General features: G+C 54.5%; 1 protein-coding gene across 6 annotated transcripts in view; it reads left to right on the forward strand.

The window, feature by feature from the left end:
- Nucleotides 1-22,328, forward strand: part of ABCG1 (ATP binding cassette subfamily G member 1) — a 78,177-nt gene that overhangs the window by 51,188 nt on the left and 4,661 nt on the right. For 5 of the 6 annotated variants that reach the window (XM_064380174.1, XM_021669427.2, XM_064380176.1 and 2 more), the window contains 11 exons: nt 2,720-2,837; nt 4,964-5,096; nt 8,652-8,702; nt 12,711-12,856; nt 14,287-14,410; nt 15,425-15,539; nt 17,418-17,602; nt 17,738-17,839; nt 19,534-19,702; nt 20,567-20,667; nt 21,858-22,016. In XM_064380174.1, the coding sequence (XP_064236244.1) occupies nt 2,720-2,837; nt 4,964-5,096; nt 8,652-8,702; nt 12,711-12,856; nt 14,287-14,410; nt 15,425-15,539; nt 17,418-17,602; nt 17,738-17,839; nt 19,534-19,702; nt 20,567-20,667; nt 21,858-22,016 (1,403 nt within the window). The remainder of the gene's footprint in view (nt 1-2,719; nt 2,838-4,963; nt 5,097-8,651; nt 8,703-12,710; nt 12,857-14,286; nt 14,411-15,424; nt 15,540-17,417; nt 17,603-17,737; nt 17,840-19,533; nt 19,703-20,566; nt 20,668-21,857; nt 22,017-22,328) is intronic. The other variant, XM_064380175.1, reaches the window with a different exon arrangement.

Raw genomic sequence — 22,328 nt, forward strand, 5'->3', positions numbered from 1 at the left:
GGGCTGTGCAGAAGAATGATTTCCTTACATAAATACAGAGGGGTATGTGTGTGTGTGTGTGCGTGTGCGCGTGCATGCACCCTGGATACTCAGGAAACCCGACTACGACGGGAAGGCTCTGACTGTGCTTCCTGGTCCCCTCAGCCCGGGACTCACTTTTAGACCTGCACAAGGTCACTGCTGCACCCGGGCTGTCCCACAGCAGGGCAGACTAATGTCTACTGGACTTTGTTTCCAGAGCCACTTTGAAGATCCTTAAATCCCAAATGCATGTCTTTTTTTTTTTTTTTTTTTTTTTTTTTGAGACGGAGTTTCGCTCTTGATACCCAGGCTGGAGCGCAATGGCGCGATCTCGGCTCACCGCAATCTCCGCCTCCTGGGTTCAGGCAATTCTCCTGCCTCAGCCTCCTGAGTAGCTGGGATTACAGGCACACGCCACCGTGCCCAGCTAATTTTTTGTATTAGTAGAGACGGGGTTTCACCATGTTGACCAGGATGGTCTCGATCTCTTGACCTCGTGATCCACCCGCCTCGGCCTCCCAAAGTGCTGGGATTACAGGCTTGAGGCATGTCTTTTTTTAAAAAAAAAAAAAAGAAAGAAAGAAAACCAGGTTTGCAATATTAGAGCAGCACAGCCCCAAACTGGGTCCTATGTCCATGGCTGGACCCATGAGGCCCCGTGGAGGGGACCCTGCGGCCCAGTCGCGTGCCCTCTCTGTCTGGTGCATATTCTCACAATTCCAGTTTGGTGGCTCTCAACAGCAAGGCCAACCTGAGACCACCTGTCCCGCCTTTCCCATGAGAGGGCCGAATGCTCCCAGCCTCCCCGCCCTGTCCTGTTCCTGGGGTCCTGGGGGTCATCGCAGCCTGTGTGGGCTTCCTCCAGCCAGGGTGGTGGTCTGGACCCCACCAGTGGACCCCAGCACGGGGGGTCAGCCCCAGGCACTGTCAAAGGTGAGAGCCCAGAGGCTGTGCCCAGCAGGAGAGGGGGGCCCCGCCCTCGATGGAGGAAGAGAGGCTTCTCAGAGCCCAAGGCATGAAGCGCCCTCATGGGTGTCATGACCACAGTCAGTGGATGGCTGCCGGTGAGCACAACGGCCGGGCATCTTCAGGAGGCTCATAACTTTGAGAGGACACAGCCTAAGGGAGGTTTGCTGGGGAGCAGCCCCACTTCCGCCCTGAATAGACGAGAGACACTTATTAGCAGGTACCCAGCGTGTAGTGGTTTCTTGGTGATATGTGGGTCCCCAGGGGCCTGGGTCCGCAAAGTGCCGCAGCACTGTGGTTGGGGAGCTTGCTCCTGTGGAGGAAGGGTCTCTGTGGTCCCAGCTCTTCCATCTGCCTATCCTCCGAGGGTCACCCGTGGCTCAGCAGAAGAGCTGTTCTTGGGGCCCCCGGCCCTCCTCCGGCCCTGCTCACTTGTTTAGGTCTCAAGTTCTGCCTGTTTGTAAGCACTGTCATCCACAGCCCTGTGGTACCAGCTGGTTCATCTGCAGTTCTGAGCTGCTCTCCGGCCCCAGCCCTTTCTTCCTGTGCTTTCCCCCGCCGGGATGGCTCTCCTGGCCCTCCCTGGGGCGACAGCCGCCCTCTCTGTAATGATTCGCAGTGCCAGCGCAGCAAGCTTCCCGGCTGGTTCCGCAGCTCTCTCACTCCCCTAAACAAGGCCTTAGGGACTCCACTTCCAAATTAAGGTGGCACCTGGTGACAGGTTGGCATTTTCATATCTATGAAAGACAGGAAGACAGCAGGAAGCAAATTCCCCTGCGCCAGACTCTCACAAACGACAGGTTTGGGTGCCCAGTTGGTGACCGGGAGAAAGTCTAAAACAAGGGACTGGGCCAAGGACCCCATGGGTCCCTGCCTCTTTAGGTCCCTTGAAACGTGTGGGAGCCAAAATTGCATTCACACGATTCCTGATTATGTAAGCGTGCATTCTGATCTGATACTGCACTGAGAAGCGCCCCTGGGTTGGGATGCATTATCTATGCACCCAGCTGCTTCTGTTTTATTATTTACAGCACATTTAAACAGTCTATTTGAGAAAACATTAATGTGGCTTTGCTTGGGATGTGTAGCTTCTCCCCTTTTGTAAAGCTCTCAGATGGAGACTTGGCAGCAATTCCAAAGCAAATTTGGTGTGGCTGCAAAATGACAGACTTCTTAATTATTAATGGAGATTAATAATGTATTGATTATTTAATTATATGTTGATTATAAATAAATCATGTATACATAATGCATACTTATATAAATATATAAAGCATAAATACATAATTTGTAGATGCAATAAGTGAATTATTAATTAATACAGACACGTGTACTGTATCGGTGTGGGAGCAAACTGGTAGCGGGCGGCTCCGGGCTGAGTTCGCCCACATTGGCTGAGGACCACACTGGCCATTGCTTCCCCACTCTGAGATGGGAATGGTGGATTCTTCATACACTAGACAATGAGTGGGAAGGTGCTTTGCAAGCCTAAAGCATTACACACATGCTGGTAATTATTATCATCATTATAACCCGTGAAATGCAACTCAAGACGTAGACCAGGAAATTAAAAAGACACGAAGTGCATGTTCTCCCTGGAATGCAGCCTTTTCTACTCCTGGACGTCGAAGGCTACTTCGGCCTCAGTCACGTGTGCTTCAACGTTTGCATATTTCCTGCATCGGAGATAAAACAAAATGAAATGAACATGCATGTGATCTGCTTCTTGCAGGATACAAGACTCTTCTGAAAGGAATTTCTGGGAAGTTCAACAGTGGTGAGCTGGTGGCCATTATGGGTCCTTCCGGGGCAGGGAAATCCACGCTGATGAACATCCTGGCTGGATACAGGTGAGCATCCCTGCCCGGGGGGCAAAGTTCTCACGCGGGTGTCAGGCCAGCAGTGGAAATAGTGGGGCTCCTTCCATCAGCCTCCTCACCTGGAGCAGGCTGTGGTCTACAGTGGTAGCTTCTTAAAGCTCTGTACACACAGGCTCCAGCGGAGCACAGGGTGCGTTTCGGATCAGGAAGCTCTGGAATCCGTGAAGGAAACCGGGTCCAGGGGAGAGAATGACACTGAGAGGCTGCACTCGTGCAGGGCTGTGTGCTGAGTGGAGAGCCACGCTCAGAGAGGGGCACCTGGGCAGAGTGGCCACAGAGACAGGAAGAGGTAGGAGGGTCAAGGTCGGGGAGACGGGTGGCCGGAGAACTCGGAGAGAACAGGAGTGAATTCAAGTCGAAGAGAGACAAGGCATTTTCAGAAGAGAATGAGAACTGTTTGGCTGGGGCTTGTGATTGTCAGAGTTGTCTAGAAGTTTGGGCTGGGCGCGGTGGCTCACTCCTGTAATCCCAGCACTTTGGGAGGCTGAGGCAGGCGGATCACCTGAGGTCAGGAGTTTGAGACCAGCCTGGCCAACATGGTGAAACCCCGTCTCTACTAAACATACAGAAAAAATTGGCTGGACGTGGTGGCAGGTGCCTGTAATCCCAGCTACTCGGAAGGCTGAGGCAGAAGAATCGCTTGAACCCAGGAGGCAGAGGCTGCAGTGAGCTGAGATTGTGTCACTGCACTCCAGCCTGGGCGACAAGAGTGAGACACCATCTCAAAACAAACAAACAACAGAAAAACAAAGAAGTTTGGTGACTGTTGTGCCCAGTGTCATTCGTTTGGGAACGATTAGAAAACTTGGATTAGAATCTTTAGAAGTGTTTTTAAAATGGGTTTTATTTACTAACTTTGGCAAAAAATAATAATTTCATTTACTGAAAAAATGGTAAATATCATCCTTTTCCTTAGAGTTTCTGAATTCGACCTTAATGTCAGAAATTAGGATTTGAAAAAATCTCACTTATGGCAATTCTCTACCTGTGAGAGTCACATCTAAAGGTTGAAGTTGAGTTCTCAGAGGGATGCAGGACCAGAGGGAACTGGGTATCCTTGCAGGGCAGCTGTTTCTGAGCTCATCAATGCACCGACAGCTCCTAGCAGCCTGATGGGTGCTTGGCATCCCAGAGCTGCGGAGACAACTCAGGAGGGGGCCTTCAGGCCTGGGGATCCAGGGGAAGCCAGCTGACCCCCGCCTGTGCCTGGAGGAGTGAAGGGATGGGGCCGCAGGCCCACAGTCATAGTAACAAGCTGAGTGAAGCTGGAAAATAGGCGTGTTTTCATTCGTCTCCATAGAGTCTCCTCAGTTTGATTCTCCATTGCATCTAGGAGGTAGGGCTAGAAAAACTGGATCTTAGAGGCATAGAGCGTGGACTACCCGTGTCACCCACCAGCTCCTGGGCCGCACTGATGCACCCGGAGGAATGGCAGGGGGCAGGGGCGCACAGGAGGTCTACAGTGGGCAGATGAAGCAGCCAGTGAATGAGTGTGGCTGGTGAGGCCATGCCTGCCTCACAGGAGCACCTGGGCAGCTCTCAGCCTGCTCACCAGAGAGAATTCTCCCCGCTGGAGAAGGGCCATCTGCTCGGCTGAGCAGGTCCCGGCCCCAGGCTCCAAGCCCCTCTCTGCTGGTGCTCCTTCCCATGCCTGATGTCTGCAGAAGTCTGGCCTTCGGGCAGTGGGCACAGCCTGAGCTACTCACAGAATTGTTGAGAAACCAATCTTACAGACCCCCACAAATCCAGGGGCTGTACATCCCCACCTTGTGGCTGCGTATAGGACTATGCCTGCGTGTCTTTGGTAGGTCAAGACAGAGCTGCTGTCACCCTGAGTATAGACACATCTTCCCACGGAGGCCTGTGTGCCCCTTCCTCTTCCCCCCAGGCACTTGCTCTGTGGAGTTTCTTCCTCCCGATGGCCGCAGTGCTAGCGAGGTCCAGTCCCTTTCTGCCCCTCGGGGTCCCTGTGGCCCGTGGTTCAGCTGGGAAGATGCTGGGAGGTGAACCCCGCTCTCTGGCTCCCCTCTCCTGGCCCGGGAGGCGCAGGAGCAGCAGGAGCCGGCTGATGGCTTCCTCTGACCTTGGCTCTGCAGGGAAACAGGCATGAAGGGAGCTGTCCTCATCAACGGGCTGCCCCGGGATCTGCGCTGCTTCCGGAAGGTGTCCTGCTACATCATGCAGGATGACATGCTGCTGCCGCACCTCACCGTTCAGGAGGCCATGATGGTGAGCTCCCCCCCCGCCCTGCCTGCCCCTGCCACCCCGCTGCCTCCCAGCCCCCACATCACACAGTACTGGCCATGTGCCCAGCTGCAGGAGACCCGAGGGCTCTGCCAGGCAGCCTGCACACAGTCAGCACCCTCCCTCTAGCAGAGTTCTAACTCCAGGCTTGCTTTTTGGACAGGCAGCTTCATCCCCAAACCCCCAAGACCTTGAGTTTAATGGGCCTTGTTTGGCAGGGTTGAGGGTCAAGTTTCTGAGAAGGTCAGTAACCCAGCTGACTTGGGTGATCCGACCCAGGGCAGCCAACATCCCATTGCCCCTGAAGGTCAATGCTTAGGATTCTCCTTCCCATCAGCCATCCTTGAGTCATTCTGTGTCTTTGGCCCAAGCACCCATTCACCTGATGTCTTAGTCAGGACCCCAAGGGTCTATTCCTCTGAGTCAGCTGCCTGCCAGGTGGGAAAATGAAACCAGCAATGGCCGAGCATCTCCTGGGTCCCTGGCCCCAAGCACATAGCTCTACACACACCAGATAGGTCATCCCAAGAAAGTGGGTGAGAAATGGAGCTTCCCCCAGTTACGCAAGGAGCCCAGGGTCACACGGCTGCCGATGGCCACGTGTGGCCAGAGCTGTCTGCCTCCAAAGGTGCACCTGTAACTGGTAGCTCGACTTCCTTGCCGTGCACCTGCTTCGCTCTCACAGCCTCAGTGTCCTCATCTGCAGGACCGCACGAGGTTGGTGTAAATACTGAAAGGGAAGACACAGGGAAGGTGGGGTGGAATTCTGGCATACAGTTGGTGTCTAATCCATTCAACTTGGTGACTGTTTCTTTTCACTCCTAGTAAGCCTTCCCATGGTGTCTTCACTTAACGTTCTCTGTGGATAAGTCCAGGATTTGGGGAAGTTTAAAAATACCTTCCCCTCTTGGGGCCACAGAAGTGTCCAGGAGGTGTTCTATGCCTGGGTTTCTGAAACAGCTGGTTGTGTTCCTTGGGCAGACCATGACCCAGCCAAGTGACGTGCCTCTGGGCTTCCAGGGCCTTTTTTTTTTTTTTTAAGACAGAGTCTCACTCTGTCACCCAGGTTGGAATGCAGTGGCTCGATCTTGGCTCACTGCAACCTCTGCCTCCTGGGTTCAAGCAATTCTTCTGCCTCAGCCTCCCAAGTAGCTGGGACTACAGGCGCCTGCCTTCATGCCCCGCTAATTTTTGTATTTTTAGTAGAGACGAGTTTCACTGTGTTGACCAGGCTGGTCTCGAACTCCTGATCCTGTGATCTGCCTGCCTCAACTTCCCAAAGTGCTGAGGTTACAGGTGTGAGCCACTGTGCCTAGCGGGGGCCATTTTTTATTTGTTTTTTTAAAGGCTCAACTCATGGTGACCGAGACTGCACAGACCTAACTGTGGGCAGAGGTGGCCATGAGAATCCTCCCATTGAGAGGAGATTGAAAATCAGCATGCGGCTCCAGTTGTCAGTCATGGCTGGCTTTGTGTGGGGACTGTTTATTTTTTTGCTTCCTCTTCATTTGCTGCAAAAAAAGAGTCTCCAGGCTTCATGTCTCTCCTGGCACCCTAAGTTCGGTCTGCTCTGTGCTTTGGTCAGTAGATGGGGGTTCGCCTTGGATTTCCACCTGGAGAGATCCTACCTGGCCTTCCTGACTGGGGTTGGGCAAAGCTCCCTCCCTGTGGTGACCAAGAGTGGCAGCTGCCTAGTGTGTCATGTGAAGGGCAATGCCAAGGGATTCTTAGCTCAGCAAAGAGGTTCTTAGCACAGCAAAAAGAAGCAGGTTACATTTGCAGACACGTGATCTGCTACCTAACCTTCTTTGTGGGGAAACAGAAAGAGAGGAACCTGCAGGCCTGTTCCCACTCGTGTTCCCTGGTCCTGCGTGTTCTGTGGGTAAGCGGACACCATTCCCCTGGGCCGAGCCTCCCTAGGCACTGTGTGCCCCGTGGAATCCTGACTGTTGATGTGGCCTCCAAATGGACAGTCAGATGGAGCACAGAGGACCTCTGAGGAGCTGGCAAACAGGCAAACAGGCGCCGCAAAGCAGCCGTGAAGCTTTTCATTACCTGCCGTTCACTGCTCCGTGGATGCCGTAAATGCAAGCTTCATGCACACCCTGTTGATTCCTGAGTTGCTCCTGCCTCTTGCGTAGCGCGAGTTTGGCTTCTCAGTGAGTTCTTGAGTGAACCCCGTGGCCACGTGCTCGAGACCCAATGGCTGCTTTCTCCGCAGATGTGACTAGTGACCCCTGCTGTCTTCTCTGTCCTCTCCAACCTCGCCACCGGACCTGCTGTGAAATAATCTATTTTCAGAATCAAATTCAGTTCGATTTTGATTCTGAGAATTTCATGAGGCCTTCGAGAAATAGTCTGTGGCTATGGTATGGGATATCGCTCAAGGTCCTGTCCCACACGGAGGAGACACCGGCCACCTGCTGGGGAGTTCCGATCCCACGTCAGACACGGTTGTGCATTTTTATGCTCTTCACCCTCGCAGCTGCCAGGCAGACTGAGAAATGATAGGCAGTGTCACATGCAGGCAGCTGGCTCTGCCCAGGAGCGTGGATCTGACTCTGTCCAACTCTGGGACCTAGCACCTCTTTGCTACTCCCCTCTGCACCCCACCCTCTCCTCTGGTCCTCACAGCAACTTCTCTAGCTAATGAGGTGGACAGAGCTTAACTTCACCATTATGCCGGTGAGGAGATGGAGGCTGCGTGTTTGCCCAAAGCCACAGAAGGCAGGAGGGTGGAAGCCAGGCCAATCCTGGGCATGGTGATCTCTGCTCTGGGTTTTCCCAGGCAGGGCCAGGAGCCAGTGCTGTGCTAGCAAATGGGATCTCAAAAAACACGACAAAACGCGGCATCCTGGTGTGTCACCCTTGTAAATTCCTGTGGCATAAAGACTCCCTGTGGATAAGTTCAAGCCTCAGCAGTTTAACATACGGTTTATGCAACTCCTAACTCATACCACTGGTTCTGCCCAGGCGGATCGCCAAGTCCCTACCTCTAAATTGCCCATATCTGACTTCTCTCCTGGGTACAGCAGAGAATTCCACTGAGATAGCTGGAAGCATCGCACGTGGACTGCTCTCCTGCCACCCTACCACTATTAAAGCAGGGGGCATGGGAAGCCAAGAACTCCGTGGGTTTTCCCATGGCGATCAGCAGGCTACACTGTGGCTAGCTGCACTGTGGCTGGCTGCACCATGGCTAGTGGCACCATGTCTAGCTGCACTGTGGCTAGTGGCACTGTGGCTAGTGGCACCGTGTCTAGCTGCACCGTGGCCAGTGGCACTGTGGCTAGCTGCACTGTGGCTAGCAGCATTGTGGCTAGCGGGCTAGCTACACCGTGGCTAGCTGCACCGTGGCTAGTGGCACCGTGTCTAGCTGCACTGTGGCTAGTGGCACTGTGGCTAGTGGCACCGTGTCTAGCTGCACCGTGGCCAGTGGCACTGTGGCTAGCTGCACCACAGTCTGCAGTGCGGGCATGAAGCTCACCCTGCTGATGGTCGTTTGTTCTGCTTCTACACTGCTGTCTTTGTCCCCCGCAGGTGTCAGCACATCTGAAGCTTCAGGAGAAGGATGAAGGCAGAAGGGAGATGGTAAGTGGGTTGTCTGGGGCCCGCAAGTGGTCCAGAAAGTACATGGAGTGCATGTGGAAAGCGCGTCTGCGGGGTTTTTGGTGCCGGCATTTGTTTGTTGATTTGTTTTTGCCTTGCCTTCCGTGTGTGGGACAGGTGACATTTCAGGAAGTGCTGTGGCCTGCAGCAGCCAGAGGCCAGGAGAGGCGGATCTGGCGCACACGTCATGGCTTTGATTCTCAGAGGCAGGAGTCAGAATGTAACGTGAGGGGCGGCAGCCTTGGTACTCATGGGGCCAGAAGATGCCAGCTTCAGGGTTAGACCACGAGTGCTGCACCTTTAGTGTTTAATATGATCTGTATTCAGTGTTTTATAAGACAATAACAATGAAGATGGTTAGTCATTCATTTAAAAATAACCACCCTCCACCCACCTGCACTTGCAAGAAGAAATTTAGTTCTTACGTGTTATTAACCAGCCTTTTAAAAAAGAAAATAAAGACATTTCCAGGATGATGAAGACTTTCTAATCCCTGTAGCCATTTTTTTTTTTTGGCTTCATAAATTCAGGGGCAGGGACGGGTGCATGTGGGCAGAGCCAGGGGGAGCAGCAGAAAGCCACACAGGAAGGAGCCCACCTGTCTGGGCTCACACACCCTCCCCGGGAAGCCCACTGTCCTCTCCACTCCGGCTAGTGCTGGTGGGATTTTCAGCATGAGATGGAATTTGGGGAACCTCCCCTTCTGTAAGATTATCTTTCTCTCCTAACACCCTTACATGGCCGTAGTCCAGCCACTGAGAGTGAGGTTTGCTGGGTTAGTGCCAATGGCTCGACTTGGCCCTTTGTGTTCTGGTTTAAAATGGAGTGATTGATGGGATAGAGTCAAACGTGCTGAGAAACGTCCACAGCAATTCTATTTCCATCGTTTCCCCTCTGCTGCGGTGTGTAACAGCTAATATTAAGTAAATGTAAACCACTTTGCTATGGAGAAAAGAGCTGGACAACCTTCTTAACGCTCCTTCTCCCCGCCTCTGCCCGGCAACTGCACCCTTCGAAACTCAGGATTCAGCCCATGTCATCGGGGTCGGGGGGTCAAATGCCCAGTGCAGGTAGAAAGAGCCCAATGTCTGAGAGAAGTAAAATAATGCTTTGTTGCTACAGAAAATGTTTTGTGTGGAATTCTTGTATTCTGAGATTGAAAAGAAAATGGATTAACGGAACCCAAAAGAGAGAAAATGTGGAAATCACGTGTTTCTGGCCCTTCATGAGGACAGAAGACCCACCCTTGTGACTTTATTGTCTAGGTTGAAAGGCGAGAACCCTCTCTGGACAGGGTTTTCTAAACAACGTAATGTAGACATCCCCCCATACACACACACACGCACGCACACACACATATACACACACGCACGCACACACATACACGCACGCGCGCACACACATACACACACGCACGCACACACACATACACATGCACGCACACACACACATCACCTCCCAAGCCCGAGAGTGTTGATACCAAGTTATGGAAGATGAGTGTTATGGCCTGAGTCCCCCCAAAAAGATGGTATGTTAAAGCCTATGCCCCAGAAACCCAGAATTGGCTGTATTTGAAGATAGGGTCTTTATAGAGGTAATGAAGTTAAAATGGAGTCATATGGGTGGGCCCCAGTCCAGTCTGACTGTGTCCCTGTAAGAAGAGGAGAAGAGGACCCAGACACACCCCAAGGGACGATCCCATGAGGACACAGGAGGAGGCGGCATCTGCCAGCCCGGGAGAGGGGCCTCAGGAGCCAGCCCTGCTGCCCTCCATCCCAGACTCTGGCCTCCAGAATTGAGACAGGAATTTCTGTTGCAGAAGCGCCTGGGATGGGGCGCTAAATAACAGCCTTCATTCTCCATACCAAAGACATGCGGAAGAACACACAGAAAGCCAGCTGTCAGAGCTGAGTCTCAGCGAAGTCTCCCGTGGGAGATGCACACAAATCAACAGAACGGGGTCCCCGGGCTTGAGCCAGGGTGACCTCCACTCTCCCTGTCTGAGGTCAGCTTCGCCACATCCCACCCCTGGGTCCTGCATGCCATCAGCTGCAGGACAAGAGGAGAGGCTGCCAAGAGTGTGCAAGGCCCCCACGAAGCAGAGGTTTTTCCACCCGGAGACTCAAGAAGCTGCTCCTTCTGAAGGCCGGAGGACCGCAGTACCCCTGGGACCACCTCTCAGGGCCCTCCTTCCCATCCCCCAACCTCCCTGCTTTCAAGGGGTGTTGGAAGCACAGTCCAATCTCTTTGCCCTCCTTCAAGGTCCCAAAGACCCCTCCAGATGCTGGCCTGCAAACTGAGGGGAGACAGTGGAATCGGCTCCAAGGGGAGACGGTGGAATCGGCCACTGATGGTCGGTGTGGAGGAGGGGCCGAGAGCTCTGGAGCGTGAGGCACTGGAGAGAGGGAATTCTGTCTCTCTGATCCAAACCAAAGGCCTGAGGACAGAGCAGATGGGGGCGAGGGTCTCGGGGATCACCGGATTCAGGGGGAGCAGGTTTGGGAGGCGGAGGGCGGAGAGCCCTGCTAACGCGGAGAGGCCCTGGAGTGAAGTGGAGCTGAGCACACAGGGAACCCCTCCTGGAACCCACTGATGGCCTTGGGCTACTGCCTGCCACGCACAAGCCAAGCTTCACCTATAACATGGGGACAGGAAGCCAGGCCCCACGAAGCTGTTTCTGGTTTGGTGGCCCTCAGAGCCAGGTGTCCAGTGGAGGCACCAGAGCTGGGGCAAGGGCATCAGCAAGGAGCTCAGGACAGGGCTGGAGCCCAGGTCAGCTGACCCTGCACTGCCACCTGCCCCGGCCTGTCCAGCAGCCACGCCCCGGTTCTTTCTGTCACCAAAGCTGCACTTTGTACTGACCGTGCATAAATAATTCAAAAACCCAGAGTGGAAATTTTCTTCCTCGTGTGTTCCTCCTCCCTTCGATGACTTCATCTCCCCAGAGGAGCCGCTGGACTAGGGTCCGCTGGCTATGGCCGAGAGGGCTGCCCCACCAGGGTGGGGACGGTAGCTGGGTGAATGCTGGAGGGAGGCCCAGGCCGGCTGCCCCCAGGGTAGGGAGGCAAGGATGGCAGTGGCTGACCCAGGCCTGCTTCTGAGAAGACACTGGGGCTGAAAGCAGTGCCAAGCCCACAACGAAATCTGCTGACCTCTGTGTTCCCTGAGTCACTACAGGATCGATAATCCAGAGCACACAGGGAGGTCCCATGCACAATGCCCTGCTTGTATCTTGGCGTGCAGCCTGCTTCCTGGAGCCCGGGAGGAGGTGTGGCTACCGTGGGTCATAACTGCTTTGAGGGGCACTGCGGATCTGTTTCATTGCCTTTTTGGCACCTTGGAGACCTTGCTTTCAAGTCAAACCTATTTATAAGAACAAAAGTGATGCCGTCCCCCTTCCTGAGAGCCCTGGCGCTTGTGACTGTGTCCCTGCCCTTAACGCCCACCTCAGCGATGACAAGAGCTCTGGGAAGAGCCTTCGAGGGCTCCATGCTGCTCCGTGCTCTCTGCATTCACTTTTTCAAGTAACGGTCACAGTGACCCTCCCCTTCGATCTGGGCAGAAACCACCAGAAATCCTGCATCCTCTCATGTGTCCATTCATCCATCCGTTCATCAGCTGTTTACTGAACACCTTCTCTGTACAGGGCACTGGGCTAGGCTTAGTAGTGAGGAATGTGCCCGGAGCACCTGCCAGAGGCCATATGGCTGATGAGGACGCAGGCCCTCGGGTGTGACCCCAGCACTGCTGCACAGCCTCTGGGCAGCCTCTGTCCCTCATCAGGACTGCTGATGTGGAAATGACACCTGCCCCACTTGGCACCCAGCAGCCTGGGGAGGGCTCGACTTGGGCGACCTCCATGTGGACCAGGCACAGTGTGTCCAGCAGGCTGAGGGCGGCCGGCAGGTCTCCCCGCGTGGGCCGTGGGAGGTGGTGAGCTTTGGCTGGCAGCTCAAATAATCCAATGTCTCTGGTTCTGCCGCCCCCCAGGTCAAGGAGATACTGACAGCACTGGGCCTGCTGTCTTGCGCCAACACGCGAACGGGGAGCCTGTCAGGTGGCCAGCGAAAGCGCCTGGCCATCGCGCTGGAGCTGGTGAACAACCCTCCAGTCATGTTCTTCGATGAGCCCACCAGGTAAGTCAGGAGCGTCTGGGCTGGTGTCCAGGAGCAGGAAGAAGCCCCTTTGTTCAGGTGACCCTGACATCCTGATGCAGCCTCAGAGGGGTGAGGTGAGCTCTGCTCGCCCAGTGGCCCTCCTTCCAGCTGGGACTGCTGGGCAGAGGGGCTGACTTATGCCCCCTCCCGCCTCTACTCAGAGATGTCCCTGTGCTCAGGCCGGCAAGGCATGTGTTGAGCCTGGAGATATGGTTTGGGGGTAAACCATATCCCTTTCATGATGCTTGTCTCTCCCATGATGCCAAGTTCCCCATGGCTCAGTCACTCCGAAGGCCAGGGTCATGGGACACCCTGGGAAAAGGTCTGTCTTCAGGTGTGTTCTGGAAACGCCTCGCACTTTAGCACATCAGAGGCTCAGAGATGCCCGCAGGACAGAACCCTCCCTCGGGGACTCACCAGCCCTCTATAGCTACGGGCACCCTGACCCCTTTCCTGGGTGATGCCCTTTACGTCTGGGGCTCCCCTGGGGAGTCGCTGCTCTGGAGTCCTGGCTCTGGTGCCCCCGGCCACGGGTCGAGCTCACCTGACTCCTGCGCATGTCCTATTCAGTTGTCCCGGGCAGGATGGGCTGCTGGGAACCAGGCTGCTCCTGAAATGACTTCAGTCAGACTTTATGTGGTCTCACTTCTGCCACGCACTCACCTCTCCAAAGTCCGGCTAGATCTGACAGCAATGTGACAGCGGCCTTCTGTGGGGAGGGGCTCGTGTGTTTGTTTCTCTTGGGCCTGCACAGTACCAGTCTATAAGACAGTTCAGGAAAAGAGAGACCACAATGAACCCTTAAGTAGCATCTTGCAGGCTAAATGTGTGGGCGCCAGGGGACTTCCTAGCACACACTTGTCCCCCCGACCTGTCACTTCAGAGTTGAGGGGCCAGGAAGTCAGAAGAGACAAGAGAGGTCCCCAGGACCCTGCTGGACAGTGAAACACCTGCCACAGTAAAGCCCACCTGGGCTGCACCAAGGCCCCCTTCTATGGGGTGACACCCCATCACCAGCCCCCTAGATGGGAGATGAGGAGTGGGGGTGGTGACTGCGGAGCACTAGACCACCGGAGGCCCAGCTGCCTGTCTGGATAGTGGAGAAGTCCCCTTCTGCCCAGATGAGTGGGGACCCCCCACCTGTGTCCTGGACTCTGGCAGCAAGGCTCGCTGGGGCTCCTCCATCCTTGCCAGGAATAAAATGCAGCATGAAAAGCCCCACTGTGTGCTCCCCACTGAGCAGCCAAACAAACAGGAAAAGCAGAGTCCAGCCTGGGAGAGGGCAGCTGCAGCTGCGGGCCCCTGATGCCAAGCCCTCGGGGACAGGGACTCCTTGGGCCCCTGGGACCTGGGCCAGTGGCTTGTTCCTGCCGCCCATGGGCGTCTCATGGTGCCTGCTTGACTTGCAGCGGCCTGGACAGCGCCTCCTGCTTCCAGGTGGTCTCACTGATGAAAGGGTTGGCTCAGGGGGGGCGCTCCATCATCTGCACCATCCACCAGCCCAGCGCCAAGCTCTTCGAGCTGTTCGACCAGGTATGTGGGCCCCAGGCCTCCCTGCCAGATCACCGCTGCACTCAGGTCAGCCTGGTGGCACAGAACCCTGGGCACCAATGGCCTTCTGTTACCTCATAGGGTGTCTTCATTTTTGAGAGTGTTTAGGTGCTAGGTTTTGTGAGACTTCCAGACCCACAGGCAGCGAAGGGGGCTGGGGAGCTGAAGTGGCTAAGCAGAGTCCTCTCTCGGCCCCGGTGGTGGGTCGTGGGATCCTGGGTGTCACCAGCATTGTAGGACTTCATCACTTCCCCTGTTAAAATGGGGGCAGGGGGACAGTTGTTTTCCAGAATGAATGAGAGTTTACAGCATTTGCACAGTATCATGTGGTTTATAAATCTTAGGGTTTGGCCAGGCACAGTGGCTCTCCCCTGTAATCCCAGCACTTTGGGAGGTCAAGGTGGGCGGATCACTTGAGCTCAAGAGTTGAAGAACAGCCTGAGAAACATGGCGAAACCCTGTCTCTACAAAAGAAAAAAAAAGTGCAAAAATTATCCAGGTGTGGACACTCCTATAGTCCCAGCTACTTGGGAGGCTGAGGTGGGAGGATCACCTGAGCCCAGGAGGTGGAAGTTGCACTGAGCCAAGATCGCGCCACTACACCCCAGCCTGGGCAACAGAGCAAGACCTTTATCAAAAAAAAAAAAAAAAAAAAATCAGGTTTTGATATTAGTCTGAGCAAAAGTAGTCAAAAAGGGATAAAATGTGTGTAGCTCCAAAATTTTTTCTGAGCAAGTGGTTAGCATGAAAAATAAAAAGCAAGCAATATAATAAAATCATTCCTGGCCATGCGATATTCTGTCTTCCACGACTTATCATGGCTTTCCCTTCAAATTTTAATAGGGCCCTTGGGGGATAATATCAAGCTCTCAGGAGAGGAAGCAGCTGGTTGTTGGGCTGACTGATTGGCTGATTGATTGATTGATTGATTGAGAGCTCCTGTTGCTTTACGAGGAAGGCAGGGCTTGATCCCTTTCTCTTCTTACTTTTTTCCAGCTTTACGTCCTGAGTCAAGGACAATGTGTGTACCGGGGAAAAGTCTCCAATCTTGTGCCATATTTGAGAGATTTGGGTCTGAACTGCCCAACCTACCACAACCCAGCAGATTTTGGTGAGCGGAGCCCTGAGCAGCTTGGGGGACGGGAAGGGGATTTTCCTCCTCTGTGGGTTTCACTTTTAGCCGACGCCCCCAACTCGGAAATCACTTGAATATGCCACAAATGGCTCAAGTATCATCCAGTGATAAAACTTTTAAAGAACAACAAAATAAGTTTCCTTTCCTGTAGACGCTAGGTAGAAGCATCTGGCCAGCCCGTCTCCGCCCTGCTCCTGTCTCTGTGTGCTGATCGCCTCCTCTCCTGAGGACAGCAGTCTTTGGATTTAGGCTCTAAGTCCAGGATCATCCATCTCCAGATCCTAATTACCTCTGCAAAGATACTTTTTCAAATAAGGTTTCATGATGACGGTCCAGGTGGACTTCCCTCCTCCTTCGCCTTCCAGTCATCAGCCTTAATCTGTCATTTTTCTTTAAAATATTTGATTTATGCAATTCCCAGGACTCCATATTTTCTACATTATTTCCCAGATTGTGTTCCATGAGCCTGTTCACGGGAACTGCCTCTCACTCACAAGGGGTAGGCTGTGATGATGAGGAGAGAGGGCACGGGGTGCAGGGAGTGTGGTTTGAGGGGAGACGGGAGCCCCGGGAGGCTGTGGTTCTGGTTTCACGTTCACTCACGAGGGAGAGTAACAGATCAGTAACGGGTCAGTAATGGATGCTGCTGAGTGCAGCAGGGGAGGGGAGGTCCGAAGCCCGCATGGAGGTGAGAAACTGGAGGGAAGGGTGGGCAGGAAGGGGAGGAAAGACACGGCGCATGGGGAGGTGGAGAGGCCCCAGAGAATGAGGATGGTCTCTTCTGGGGCTTCCATTTCCTCAGTGTCATCTGACCAGAGAGTGGGTGGTGGAGTGAGGGAAGTGTGGTCCACTGTAGTGGGTGCGGGTGACCACAGGGGCCTGGAAGCGTGGAAACGCTGCCTGGCAGTGCTGTGGGCTTGTTTGGAGCCCTTGAGGATAACCTTCTGGTGGAGCCAATGGGTCCTGGTTTGTGGCTTGATCTAGGAGGTGTGGTGGCCCCATACCAGCTGGGAGGAAGCAGGTAGCTGGCTCTGCCAGAGGGAAGTACAGAAAAGGCAAGGGCATTGGGAGCTTTGGGCCTTAGCAAGAATATTACTGGAGTCGGGGGCGAGGCATCACACAGGGAGGACACAGAGGCAGGAGAGGGCAGAGGGCTTGGGAGAAAACAGAGGCAGGCAGAGGGATGAGACCAGTTGCCACAGGAGTGTGGAAGGAGCCGCAGGCTGCAGAGGACGTCGAGGCGGGAGGAGACCTTGGGGGAGCGAGTCTGCAGGTAGAGGGATGAGGTGAAGATTGGGATGCGGCAGGGACGGCAGGAGCAGGTGAGGAGTTGGGAGGGCCAGTGCAGGAGATACTCACTGGGCTCTGAGAGATGGAGGTGGATGTTCCCAGGACCACCAAGTCCCCAGGGTGCCAGCCACACGTGTGGCGGTGGGCATGTCCTTCTCTGCGGTCTTGTAGAACTGCTGCAGCTCTCATCACACCCTGCCAAACCACAGGCTCCTCAGGGAGAAGTCCTGCTTTCTTCTTTCTGCTCCCCTCCCCAGCTCCACCTCGGAGGCTGGCACAGAGCAGGCATTTAAGTACTGGTTGGATGAGCCATCAGCAGATGTACCCACCGACAGCGCAGTGTGTTTGTATTTCTAGTCTCCTGACATGATAAACGGCCTGGCTGGGGCTTTGAGAGCCAAATGCTGGTTGATAAATGATTCTGACGTCATGCCGTCAGCACCGCCATGCAGCACCTATGTAATCACTTTAAAACATTCCCACTTGAAAAACGACTTTCGCCTTTGTGCGATTGGGGCGTCTTTCCTGGAGCTTGGGCTGACCCCGCTTCTGTGTCTCCTGCAGTTATGGAGGTTGCATCCGGCGAGTATGGTGATCAGAACGGTCGCCTGGTGAGAGCGGTTCGGGAGGGCCTGTGTGACTCCGACCATAAGAGAGACCTTGGGGGTGATGCTGAGGTGAACCCTTTTCTTTGGCACCGGCCCTCTGAAGAGGTAAAGCAGACAAAACGATTAAAGGGGTTGAGAAAGGTAATGCAAATCCCGAAGCCACCCGGGGAGGCTGCATGTGGCGCTGTCCATCGCTGCATGATAGCTCTTTCCGAGCAAGAAGGAGCCGCGGCTCCAGGCTGGCTTTCACCGGTCCCCTCTTGGGTGTGTCCACAGGACTCCTCGTCCATGGAAGGCTGCCACAGCTTCTCTGCCAGCTGCCTCACGCAGTTCTGTATCCTCTTCAAGAGGACCTTCCTCAGCATCATGAGGGACTCGGTAAGGCTGCCTCGCATCTTCTCCCATGGCTAGGGAGGCCGCGGGTCATTTTCTCATAGACTCATCCTGATGGAATGTGTTCATTCATTCTCATGCTACTATAAAGAAATCCTCGAGGTTGGGCGCGGTAGCTTATGCTTGTAATGCCAACACTTTGGGAGGCCAAGGTGGGCGGATCACCTGAGGTCAGGAGTTTGAGACCAGCCCGGCCAACATGGCAAAAACCCATCTCTGCTAAAAAATATAATAATTAGTGGGTGTGGTAGCGCACACCTGTAATCCCAGCTACAAGGAAGGCTGAGGCAGGAGGATTGCTTGAACCCAGGTGGTGGAGGTTGCAGTAAGCCTATATCTCACCACTGTACTCCAATCTGGGTAACAGAGCAAGACTCCTGTTTCAAAAAAGAAAGACAGAAAGAAAGAAATACCTGAGCCTGGGGAATTTGTAAAGAAAAGAGGTTGCATTGGCTCATTCTGCAGGCTGTATAGGAAGCATGGCTGGGGAGGTCTCAGGAAACTTTCAATCATGGTGGAAGGCAAAGGGGAGGTAGGCAGATCTTACATGGCAGAGCAGGAGAAGGGGGATGGAGTGCTACACATGTTTAAACATCCAGATCTCACAGTCACTCACTCACTGTCACGAGCACAGAACCAAAGGAGAAGTCCGTCTGCCCCCATGATCCAACCAGGTCTCAATTCCAACACCGGGGATTACAATTTAATGTGAGATTCAGGTGGGGACACAGACTGAAGCCATATCACCAAACTTTCAAATTACTTTTCTTCCATTTGCAATAGTCAGCATTGACTATACTGCTGCAGTAACAAACACTCCCAAAATGTCCATGTCTCCCTCCATCAATATTTGTGTCCTGCTTATGTGAGGGGCGGCAACAGTGGGTTGTGTTGTGTCTCTGTCCCATAAGTCTTCTCACATGGGGACAGCGCCTATCTGGACATGCTTTCCTGGAACAGGTCAAAGGAAAAGTGCAAGAGAGAAACCAAATGAGAGCCCTTAAAACTTCCAGTTGGAGGTGGCAGATCGTCACTTGTACTCACATGCCATTGGCCTAAACAAGTCACATGGCTGAGCCTGAAACCAGGGCGCTAGGCAAGTCCATTTCTCCTTCAGGAAAGCACTGTGAATCATGAGGATTGGGGTGGGGAGGTGGACAATTCCTTATAGGGAAGGAGGTGGTGAATACATGGGAACCATAATAATGTCTGCTAGGGAAGTGGACTATCTGGCCACCTGCTTAGGAGGGGCTGAATGCCTGGTGTGGCTTCTGGGACCTAATTTGAAAGACAGAGGGGCTCACCGCAGCCCACACCAGAGCACTTGGAGCCTCTGATACAGACACTTTTCCCTCTCCATTGCTTTTACCTTTCCTCTCTTCGCAGCATAGACTTGTTCTCCATTTTGAATCTTTAACAAAGGATAGTAGTTATGTCTGTTTTAACATAAAAGCCCGATGTGCATGTGTGTGAGCATGCGTGTATGAATGTGTGTGAGCATGCACATGTATGTGAGTTGTCTTAGGGTTTGGCTTGTTTTTCTGGAGGAGAGGGGAGGATGAAGTCTGAGACCCACTGTCCAGAGTTCAGGGTCGCACACTTCCAAACCCACAGCCGGGTTATCCTCCGAGCCGAGGACCGCTGTGCATGCACCGGGTAAGATGCGGCTCTGCCCCCAGGTCCTGACGCACCTGCGCATCACCTCGCACATCGGGATCGGCCTCCTCATTGGCCTGCTGTACTTGGGGATCGGGAACGAAGCCAAGAAGGTCTTGAGTAACTCGGGCTTCCTCTTCTTCTCCATGCTATTCCTCATGTTCGCGGCCCTCATGCCCACCGTCCTGACGTGTGAGTGACGGACTGCAGACTTCCTTATTTTCAATTCCTACCCAAGCATGGGGGCCTGAGGTCATGCCTTGACCAACAGATGAGTTTTCTAAACACAATGTTTTCTTTTTTTTAAATATCATTTTCTGTGTTGGCAGATGCAAGTTGATTGTATTCGCTGTTAGATAAGAAAATAAAATATTTAAGCCAAAGGAATGAATCCCTAGTGGAAGTTTTAAGCATGGTAGAAGGCTGATGGGAGGGATATTTCTCAAAGGTTCACTCATCAGGAGCCCCCCAACTCTACTGCTTAAGCATTACCTAGTCCAGTTGTTAAGACAGCTCTGCACAGCCCGCTTCGGGAGCAGATGAGCTCTCCTAGATGGATCTCCATACAATTCCAGTTTGTTCACAAGGAGGCTGCCCTTGATCACTCTGGGCTGACAGCAAACACAGCTGCTGCTTCTCCAGGACTTCAGCATAAACAGCTCCTGCCTAGGTACCTCCTCCCCGAGCTGCCCCTGATTTCTAAGAGCAGCTTGCAGACTTGCTCACGGGAAGGGACCACACTGATGCAGTTTCAGAAGAGGCAGACTCAGGAAGAGTAAGGCCAAGCGTGAATCCTCGCATTCATCACTAAGATGATGCTTTGTATTCACAGACCTGCTCCCCACCCTGATTCTCCACTCAATGACTCTTCAGGTTATATGCACGGGTGAAGAGTTTTCCAGGATAGTAAAACATGTGCCCTGTTTGTTCAGTCTCTCGGTGCTGCAGGCCAGAACTGAGTTACGAGCCGCAAGGCTCAAGATCGCCTGTTCGGATGTTGAACAGGCTCGCCGCGCGTGGCCGCTGACCCTTCTTTTTCGCTTTTCTATCTCCTAGTTCCTCTGGAGATGGGAGTCTTTCTTCGGGAACACCTGAACTACTGGTACAGCCTGAAGGCCTATTACCTAGCCAAGACCATGGCGGACGTGCCCTTTCAGGTGTGTTAGCCCGGGGGCTGCAATTGGAAATGCGGGCAGGAGTTCTCCTGCACACTCTTTATATCGAGTAAGAGAGCCTGCCGAGGATGCAGGGTAGCGTGGGGAAGGACCCGACTTCCGGAGCTCTGGCGGAAGTTGTGGGGAAGAGGCTGACTTCCGGAGCTCTGGCGGGAGCTAGGGGGAAGAGGCTGACTTCCGGAGCTCCAGTGGAGCTGTGGGGAAGGACCTGACTTCCAGAGCTCTGGCGGGAGCTGGGGGGAAGGACCTGACTTCCGGAGCTCTGGCGGGAGCTGGGGGAAAGAGCCTGACTTCCGGAGCTCTAGTGGAGCTGTGGGAAAGAACCTGACTTCCGGAGCTCTGGCTGGAGCTGCGGGGAAGAGGCTGACTTCCGGAGCTCCAGTGGAGCTGTGGGGAACCCAACTTCCGGAGCTCTGGCTGGAGCTGTGGGAAAGAACCTGACTTCCGGAGCTCTGGCTGGAGCTGGGGGGAAGAGGCTGACTTCCGGAGCTCCAGTGGCGCTGTGGGGAAGGACCGGACTTCCGGAGCTCTGGCTAGAGCTGGGGGGAAGAGCCTGACTTCCGGAGCTCTGGCAGGAGCTGGGGGAAAGAGCCTGACTTCCGGAGCTCTAGTGGAGCTGTGGGAAAGAACCTGACTTCCGGAGCTCTGGCTGGAGCTGGGGGGAAGAGGCTGACTTCCGGAGCTCCAGTGGCGCTGTGGGGAAGGACCGGACTTCCGGAGCTCTGGCTAGAGCTGGGGGGAAGAGCCTGACTTCCGGAGCTCTGGCGGGAGCTGTGGGGAAGGACCTGACTTCCGGAGCTCTGGCGGGAGCTGGGGGGAAGGATCTGACTTGCAGAGCCCTGGCTGGAGCTGTGGGGAAGGACCTGACTTCTGGAGCTCTGGCGGGAGCTGGGGGGAAGGATCTGACTTGCAGAGCTCTGGCTGGAGCTGTGGGGAAGGACCTGACTTCTGGAGCTCTGGCTGGAGCTGTGGGGAGGGACCTGACTTCCGGAGCTCTGGCCGGAGCTGGGGGAGGAGGCTGACTTCCGGAGCTCCAGTGGAGCTGTGGGGAAGGACCTGACTTCCGGAGCTCTGGCCGGAGCTGCTGAAGGACTGGCTGCCCAGGAGCTGCGCTGTTGGCCTGCGGTGGTGGGAAGCGGCAGAGCTGGCGCCTGACGGGTCCTTGCTTCCAGATCATGTTCCCGGTGGCCTACTGCAGCATCGTGTACTGGATGACGTCGCAGCCGTCCGACGCCGTGCGCTTCGTGCTGTTTGCCGCGCTGGGCACCATGACTTCCCTGGTGGCGCAGTCCCTGGGCCTGCTGATCGGAGCCGCTTCCACGTCCCTGCAGGTGCCAGCCTGGGGGACGCTGAGGGCCGGGCTTCCCTGCGCCACCTTGGCCTGAGCTAGGGGGCCCTGCCACGCCTCCCCTACCTCCGCTCTGACCTCCTAGATGGGGTCAGTCCCGTGGGAAGTGCCCACATTGTCGGGTGGTCAGGATCCGGAGGGCTTCCGCGGTGTGCACAGCAGGCGCCCTCACATGTGCTGACCACCTGCCACGCGCTCTTCCCAGCGCCCAGCAAATCTGAGCTCCTGTAGCCCCAAGCACAGCCACGCTTAGGTGCTGTGCTGGCCCCGTTTTACACAGGGGGGCACTAAGGCC

Source organism: Aotus nancymaae, unplaced genomic scaffold, assembly GCF_030222135.1.
Source record: "Aotus nancymaae isolate 86718 unplaced genomic scaffold, 86718_ANA_hifiasm-v0.15.2.pri h1tg000022l_1, whole genome shotgun sequence".
Taxonomy (NCBI): Eukaryota; Metazoa; Chordata; class Mammalia; order Primates; family Aotidae; genus Aotus; species Aotus nancymaae.